The 9,142-nt window shown below is 37.8% G+C and overlaps 1 protein-coding gene across 3 annotated transcripts in view; it reads right to left on the bottom strand.

Moving 5' to 3' along the window:
- Nucleotides 1-836: 836 nt before the first annotated feature.
- Nucleotides 837-9,142, bottom strand: part of GSTCD (glutathione S-transferase C-terminal domain containing) — a 131,758-nt gene continuing 123,452 nt past the window's right edge. For all 3 annotated transcript variants that reach the window (XM_045799228.2, XM_045799226.2, XM_045799225.2), the window contains 2 exons: nt 6,742-6,811; nt 837-2,421 (listed from right to left, as the gene is read on the bottom strand). In XM_045799228.2, coding sequence (XP_045655184.1) covers nt 2,285-2,421; nt 6,742-6,811 — 207 coding nt within the window. In that variant the 3' untranslated portion in view covers nt 837-2,284. The remainder of the gene's footprint in view (nt 2,422-6,741; nt 6,812-9,142) is intronic.

Below are 9,142 nucleotides of genomic sequence, written 5' to 3'. Positions count from 1 at the left end.
TTCTCAATAGACATATCTGACAAAGATCTCTTAACCAGAGTATATAAAGAACTCTTATAAACCAACAATAAAAAACCCCAAACAACCTAATTCTAAAAATGAGTAAAAGACTTGGACATTCACTTTACAAATGATGTTTAATATCACTCATCATCTGAGAAATGAAAATTAAAATCCCAGTGAGGTACCATTTCATGTCTACCAGAATAGTTAAAATAAAAAAATATTGACAATATCAAATGTTCTGAGGGTGTTGTGGAGGACTAGAATTTTTATTCATTGCTGGTGGGAATAGAAAATGGTACAACCACTTTGGAAAAATTGTTTGGCAATCGACATTCATTATTCAATGACCTAGCAAGTCTATTAGGTATTTATCCAAGAGAAGTGAAATCATATGTCCACAAAAAGATTTGTACAAGAATACTTATAGGCTTATTTGTAATATCCTCAAAGTGGAAATAATCCAAATAAATACCAATTGAAGAGTGAATAAATACATCTTGATAAATTTATATAATAGAATGTTACTTAAGAATAAGAAGAAACTATTGATACATATACCAATGTGGCTATTTCTCAAAAAACACTATCTTGGGCATAAGAAGCCAGAAACAAAAGACTACACACTAAATGACATCATGTATATGAAGGACAAAAATAGATAGAAAAATGGAGGATGACCTTTGGGGTGGGTGAAGTCGAACAGAAAGAGACGTAAGAGAACCTTCTGCACTGGTGGAAATATTCTATATCTTATTTCTGGTGGCAGTTGCATGGATATATATATATATATATATATATATATATATATATATATATATATATATATTTGTCAAAAGTTCTCAAACTCAACACTTAAAATCTGTTATTCTATTGTCTGTAAATTATACCTCCATTTAAAAAAGAAAGCCCAGGATAAAAGAGCATGGTATATATATAGGTAAAAATGACTAAAAAACTCAAGGCTGATGGTTAATTCTTTTCTTAAATTTTATCTCAGAAAACAAGAATTCAAGTCCCCCTCCCCTGAATAAATTATTCCTGCATTTTAAGTCACAATGATGAAAGACTTATTTATTAAAGTCCTTTTTCCTCATGATATGTGTCATACAGGGGTTGAAAACATCAAGATCAATGAAATAAATCTCATCTCAAATGGAATAACCTAGGACACGTAGAAGTTAAATAATTAGCAGCATGTGAGAAAGGATGTGTTATCTGTCTTTAAAAAGTTTGGCTGGTGGACTGAGGAGAAGTGTGAGAAGGGGAAATATTCAAATGACCTTCCAAGCTCTGTACTCCTCTTACCTCCAATCTACATTCAATAAATTTTGCCAAAGTAATGTAACTAAAAAAATAGGATTGATATCTGGAAAACAAATCCTGTGACCTTACATTATATTATGACATAAAGAACTAATTCATTAATTTTTCTTTTACATGATTTATTCCATAGGCAAGGCACCATGTGTCTTGCAACTCATCTTTGTATCCTTAGAAGAATCTAGGCCAGGGTCTTGAAAATAATGGCTCCTCAATAATTATTTATAAACTGGAATTAATTAATCAATGTATTTACTGTTTAGTTAGAATTCATGTTCAAATTTCATGTTCCGATAATGGGAAATTTCCTGCAATTACTTTATGTATTCATATAAAACGTCTGAACCAGTGATGATATCATTTGGTAATTTATGGGAAACATATTTAAAGAAGTATATGAAATGAAATACAAGTCCAACTCATCCTGGCTTAAAAATTTCACCATACCGTCGTTGCCTGACTAGATATTTTTAAAAATAATAGAAAAAGTACAATTATTAAAAAACACAACCAACCAACCAACCAACCCATCCCACTGAATCTAGTTTTGGTCTCCATTTGATTAGCTAAAGGATTATAAAGGCTGCAATGATTACAGAGGCTTCAATTCGCTGTTTTGAATTGAACATCAAATTGACAAGACCAGGAAAGCTGTGAACTGAGAAGGAAATTGTTATTCCAGTGATGGAACCTCCACTGGTGAGTACTATTCTGTTGGCAGCTGAGACTTCCAGGGATTCTCACTAGGCAAACCAGCGGTCCTTTAATCATACATTATAAGAGCATTTGTGATGCTTTGCAGGCAGCCTTTCTTCCGTGATTTTCCTGCTGCTTTACTTCCTGAGCACAATAAGTTCAAGATGGCTAATGCTGTTTTCTAGTTATGCCAAGAACCTCCTAAATGCCACTGGGCTTTCATCATGAAGACGGATGCAAAACATCATGTGAATATCTCCTTCTAAATGGGGACTCCCACGATCATGTTATTTTTGGGAGAGCAGCTTTCTGGCTCCATGGATATTACTTGAACAGAGTAACCACGTTCTTCTGCAGCTCTTGCTCGATCCAGATCCACTAGGCACATGCACTGTTTTCCTGAAATACAGTAAAATGGTATCATGAGACACCCTACAAGGAACAGTGCAATTTCAATCTGTCTAAGGGACTCTACACAGTGACAATATGTACAAATATATGGAGAATGCTATTTGCCCCAAGTCCTATTTAGTTTCTGTCAACTTAATTCTTGATCAATATGGACAAAAGACAATCACATATGACATTTCACAGATTTGATTCTGCTAACAATTTAGAGAATGTTAACTTTTTTTTTATTATGTTATGTTAGTCACCATACAGTACATCATTAGTTTTTGATGTAGTGTTCCATGATTCATTGTTTGCGCATAACACCCAGTGCTCCTTGCAATATGTGCCCTCCTTAATACCCATCACTGGGCTAACCCATCCCTCACCCCCCTCCCCTCTGAAACCCTCAGTTTGTTTCCCGGAGTCCATAGTCTCTCATAGTTTGTCTCCGCCTCTGATTACCCCCCCTTCATTTTTCCTTCCCTTTTCCTAATGTCCTCCATGCTATTTCTTGTGTTCCACATGCAAGTGAAACCATATGATAATTGTCTTTCTCTGCTTGACTTATTTCACTTAGCGTAATCCCCTCCAGTTCCATCCATGCTGATGCAAATGCTGGGTAATCATTCTTTCTGATGGCTGAGTAATATTCCATTGTATATATGGACCACATCTTCTTTATCCATTCATCTGTTGAAGGATATCTCGTCTCCTTCCACAGTTTGGCTATTGTGGACATTGGGGCTATGAACATTGGGGTGCATGTGCCCCTTCTTTTCACTACATCTGTATCTTTGGGGTAAATACCCAGTAGTGCAATTGCTGGGTCATAGGGTAGTTCTATTCTTAACATCTTGAGGAACCTCCATACTATTTTCCAGAGTGGCTGTACCAGCTTGCATTTCCACCAACAGTGTAAGAGGGCTCCCCTTTCTCCACATCCTTGCCAACATTTGTTGTTTCCTATCTTAATTTTTGCCATTCTAACTGGTGGAAGGTGGTATCTCATTGTGGTTTTCATTTGTATTTCCCTGATGGTTAGTGATGTTGAGCATTTTCTTGTGTGTCTGTTAGCCATTTGTATGCCTTTTACGGAGAAGTGTCTGTTCATGTCTTCTTTCCATTTTTTGACTGGGTTATTAGTTTTTTGAGTGTTGAGTTTGAGAAGTTCTTTATAGGTCTTGGATATCAGCCCTTTATCCATAGTGTTATTTGCAAATATCTTTCAAATATCTTCTCCCATTCCGTGGGCTGCCTCTTAGTTTTGTTGACTGTTTCCTTTGCTGTGCAGAAGCTTTTTATCTTGATGAAGTCCCAAAAGTTCATTTTTGCTTTTGTTTCACTTGCCTTTGGAGATGTGTCTTGAAAGAAGTTACCGTGGCCGATGTCAAAGAGGTTGCAGCCTATGTTCTCCTCTAGGATTTTGATGGATTCCTGTCTCACATTGAGGTCTTTCCTGCATTTTGAGTTTATCTTTGAGAATGTTAACTTTAAAATTTTTTTTTAATTTTGATATTTTTAAAAGATTTTATTCACTTATTTGGGACAGAGGGAGAGAGAGGGAGGGGTGGGGAAGGGCAGAGGAAGAAGAAGACTCCCTGCTGAGCATAGAGCCCGACGTGGGGCTCAATCCCAGGACCCTGAGATCATGACCTGAATGGAAGGCAGATATTTAACTGACTGAGCCACCCAGGTGCCCCTGTTCAAACTTTTTTTTTGAGCATGTTAACTTTTTAAAATGTACTTACAAATAAATTTCAAATATAGACTACAGATCCTATTTCCCACTTTGGTTAAAAATACATTTAAAGACCTTGTGTCTATATTCCCTATGGAAATATATTACCTGTAATATTGTGAAAAAAATAACATCTATCTTTAATAATATTTAAAGTATCATGCTAATAAAGAGACAGCTGAAAGACATGCTACTTTTGAACCTGCAATTTTTAGGACAAGGAAAAATGAGAAATGAAAAATATTTGAGAAAATTCTTAATTGTGCTTTGGTTATTTCAGGTGGATGTGTAATGTTGTGTGTAATATAATCAATTTTCAGAACTCCTGCACCCTTATAAAAGAGTGGTATTCAATTTTCTTTGTAATCTTTGGAAAACAAAAGAGAAAACCTGACTGGCAAGCAAAGCAGCTAATTTGTGTTCCTTTGGCAAATGCAAATTTCTATGTTAAAGGTAGCTTAGGAAATAAAAATGACTTGGGGTTGAATATATTCAAAGCTATAATTCACTTTTATATTTTCAATTTCTTTAAATTCAATATACAAACTTCATCCTCCAAAAGGCTACTGACTATGCAGAACTTAATTCCATTTTCCCTCCTAATTATAATAATGACTAAAGAGTATTTTTTAATAATTTACTTGAATGTCCACAGAAACTGCTAAAATTGAACAGCTATAGAAGTGAAAGCAGATAACTGAAACAGACAAGTTCTTCTGTGGAAGGCAGAAGAACCCTCAAAGAAAAACTGTGAAATCAGTAGGTAAAAATTGGCAAGGAGACATTCAGATTTAAAATGTTTATTTTGTACTTTTTCCTTAAAAGCCCCTATGCCAAAAAGGATGAACTGTGTTAGAAATGATATAAAAAGAGATGTCTTGAATTCCATTTAGGCGAAATCGTCCCCCCACAGCCCTCCCCGTTCATCAACAGTTGAGCGCCTGCATTCTTTTTTTCCCTTAAAATACTGTTCATCTTCTAAGACATCTGTCAAGCGCCCCCCGCCCACCATCTACTCTTCAGTTTAGAATGAAACATTCTCTGTCAGAATAGACTCCCTGCATTCCTTCAGTACCCACCCTGGATTTACACTGCAGCTTATTTACCTTTGGCTTTGATCCCAGTCCAGTTAATTTTTCCTTTTCTATTATGTAAAAGAATCTCATGTTTTCACATATTGAAGAAGTATCTTTACAACTGAAATTCAGTTGTTGGTAGTCTACCTTTTGGGGCCTCTGAAGCTTCCTAAAATGTTCACAGAACAAAAGTATGACCCACGCAAAGTATAGATGTCGACATTTGATGGAGTCTATGACTTGGAACATGACCTTCCCTCTCCTCATGCCACTGATCATGCCAAAGGCTCCTCCTCCTTTTCAACTCCAGCAACTTCCCGTCTAGCACTCCCTGAACATTCAAATGTACACTCAACTAGCTCAGAGTGTTGGGAATGGGGAAGGGAGGAGGAAGAGAAAAAGAGTGGGAAAGAGAAAGAGGTAGCCGGCAGGAGAGAGGAAGGGCTTTTTCCGTATGTTTATGCTCCGGAGTGTGAGAAAGAGAAGAAAATCACTTCTTCCTTTAGCCTGAGGTCTCAGATGCCTCTCTGTGTGTATCTTGTTACGCTGACTTTGACTTTAGAGTTTGAAGATAACTACTTCTCATCCAACACGGTCGCTGGATGCAAGCATCACATCTGGTGCTCAGCCAAAGAATTGGGAATCTGTTTTCCAATATACTATGATGGTCTCCAATGTGGGGCTTTTCTAAATAATTTTTAAGATTATTTTTGACCCACTCAATCTTCTCAAGCCCTAATTTTGGAACCTAGCCTTCCAGGGATATGACCCATCACTGGGAGACATTGCAAAAGTGGTTAAGAGCTTCATGTCTGGAATAATATGAACATAGCGTGGCTCCATCATCTACCAGGTTAAGGATCCTGGACAAGCTTTTGTCCCAGTACTAAAATAACAGTATATACCCTATAAGTATTTTCATTAGAATTTACCGAGATAATGGGTAAGGGCATTTAGCTCGGCACCTAGATGTGCAGTAACTGTTAGCTGCTATTGTCCTTCTAAAAGTTATTTCTTTTTCTAAAGCAAAGTCTTGGATAAATTCATTACTTCAACTTAAAATGCTATTGCAGGCCTTCCAATTGAGGTGATATTTACTATTACAGATGTCGAATAAATTGGTCTATGATTAATAATATACAAGTATATTTTCCCCAATATTTTAATGAATTAATTTTGGTGTGCATAGCTGATTTTTCCGTCTTTATATTTTCTTCTGTAGTTTTTGACAGATCCTTTAGTTTGTTCATAACAGTGAGAAAGTGATTTCACATAATTCTACTCAATGTACAAATACTGAAGATGAATTTAAAAGTCTTTATGTTAACAAAAATGGGATAAAATACTCTTATACCTACAAAGCCCTTTTCAACACAGATTGCCTTTTCTGGGAAAAACGAACTTTAGTGTCTCAGTGATTAGTGGACCAGGTTCCCCATATAGAGCCGGTCCATTCATTCCTAGGCATACTGTACGTAATGTACTCACCAGCTGCTCTGTGAGCACACATACCTACGAGTCTCCGTTGGGGTGGGAGCTGGACAGCCGTCTGATCTGCAAACCTGCACAGGATCATGTGCTCCTAAAACAACAAGCAATAGAATGTGGGTCTGTTTGAGTCTTTTGCTTCAACACGGCAAAACGTATAAAAACGACCTCACTTTTCTGGAGTTCTCTATTGTTTAAATGAATAAAGTACTGCACAAATAATACTTCTGAAAGAAACACATTTTCAGAAAACGGTACTCAGGAACTTTTCCCCTTCAAGTAGACGGTTCTTGAGATGCAGTTCTTAAGAATGGATGCAAGGGAAATCCTTAGGCCAGTTAGGCAGCTACTTTTGGCAAAAACTATGGTTACAATGTGTGATGATCATGTGTTAAATGAAAAGACCTAAAATTCACTTATATTTTTCCTTTAATAAAATCTGAATCTCTGGAACATGGCTTCGAGGAGACAGTCTAAGTGGCTTTTCTTCCAACTGCCAGGGAAGAAGGCGGTGCTGGAGATCATCACTATTTGAGGCTTCTGTAGTTCTCTGGGACACCCAGCAGAGTGCTGGCTGCTCCTACGCTTTTCTGGACTCTTCCCTTGTCCTTTTGGAGGAGAGGAAGCCGGCTCACTCACTGTCCTCTCACTCGAAAGGGCTGCTGGAGGTTCATCTACTTCTACTTTAAGGGCAACCGTAAGGATGACCTGAGGAAGTGGGAAGGAAATTCTTGTTCTGCTTGACAATTTTAGAAAAGACTGCTTTCATGCCAAAACAACAAGAGCCTATATGGCAGAGAGCTGAGGAGTCTACACAGACTCTGAAATCTGCGAGCAGCCAAAGGGGAGTGTTCGGGCAGAGAGGAGATACCGCAACACTCCCATGGCAGCTGTTCATCCGAACAGCTGCAGTCGCCAAGTGTGTCAATGATCTCACCTGCCAGCTCAGACAAAGGCTTGAACTCCGCTTCCTCACTTGTCCCCTTCAGTCTTTTGTGCATTCAATTTGAGGCCTCCATTTTTTAATAAGGTGATTGAAGTGATTGTGTGATGTTGGTTCTTTTTTGAAGGGTTACCTCTGTCTCAACTTTTATGCATTAAAACATCAACAACACTGTAAAATTTAGTAGCCAATGGACAGAACACTAATAAGTGGTTCAAATGAGTAACTTGTATTAAGCCGCCATAAACCAGCATCAAAAAGGGGGCAGAAGAAGGATTTAGAATTACATAATTTGAAAAAAAGGCAAGAAAAAGCATGTCCATTGTCTTCATAGTGTTTGGAAGTCAAGACTCACTTAATGTTGAGGCAATCACCTCTGGTGTGCTTGTCAGATTTTCCTGGAATTATTTGTGTATGTGCTCTCCCCAACAGAAGTTAAATTCTGGAAGGAGAAGGCACAGAACAGGAAGTCAGTAAAGGTTTGCTGACTAAACTGAATTGTGGAGAAAAACACTTCCAAAGTAACTCTCAAGATATTTGGGCACCAGCTCCATTTAGTCCTGCCTGGTGGCCCACCCATCATGGTTCAGTCAAGAAATATCTTGCCATAGTATCCAAGAAGTTCACACCTGTCTCTGGAGCCTTTATATCTGAGATCCTGAAAAGGGCTGGTGGCCAAGCAGCTTTTGGGGGTGTGGGAGAAGGAGTGGATCCAGTAGACTGGGTACCAGTGAGTTTTCTGCTCTCTGGAAGAGCCTGGGTGCCCTGTCGCTATTCTTTAGAAATGTTATATTCTTTTCCAGCCAGTGAGACTGTGGCACCTGACCTCTTCACTGCCCTAGGTTTTGTCCACTCATCCTCTCAGTTTCTTTTTAGCTAGCATCACTCAAAAAGGCACTAAAAACGGGGCCTAGTTTTTATTTTTTCAACTCATTGTCTACTTTATTGGCAGTCTTATAAAAGAAATATAAAGTGTTTTGAATCTTATGAAAATAAAGTTCCCGGGGTCCTAATGTTTCCCAAAAAACCTTACAGTTCCCTAAGACATACAAACTTAAAATCCAGTAGGTAAAGACCAGGAAAGTCTGGTTTTGGATGAAAGCATCAACACTCTTGGAGTTGGAGGTGCCTGTTTAAGGTTATAAAGTAGAGGTGAAGGAGATATATGTGCCACGGTGGTAGAAATGAACAGTTTTTGGTCACTGTCCCCCGCTACTTAACCGTTGGATGGAGAAGGGAAAAATCTTGAAAGGTGGGGCCTGGCACGTAAAATGAGACTATATATTTTTAGTAAGTCTGTGCAAAAAGTGAACTAAGTATCTAATTTATCAAGTTTTAATGGGATTATTCATGTATTTCTGGCAAATACCATTACCATATTTTTAGACTGCTTTATGTTATGTTATTGGCCAATGAGTTAGTGGTGATATTCAGAAAGCTGGCAACTCTTTTGCTCAGATTGATGCCTCAAAACTATGTAAT

Source organism: Ursus americanus, chromosome 13 (assembly GCF_024610735.1).
Source record: "Ursus americanus isolate L20-20 chromosome 13, mUrsAme1.1.p, whole genome shotgun sequence".
Lineage (NCBI taxonomy): Eukaryota > Metazoa > Chordata > Mammalia > Carnivora > Ursidae > Ursus > Ursus americanus.
The sequence above is the reverse complement of the archived record's forward strand: the minus strand, read 5'-3'. Positions and strand labels throughout refer to the sequence as shown.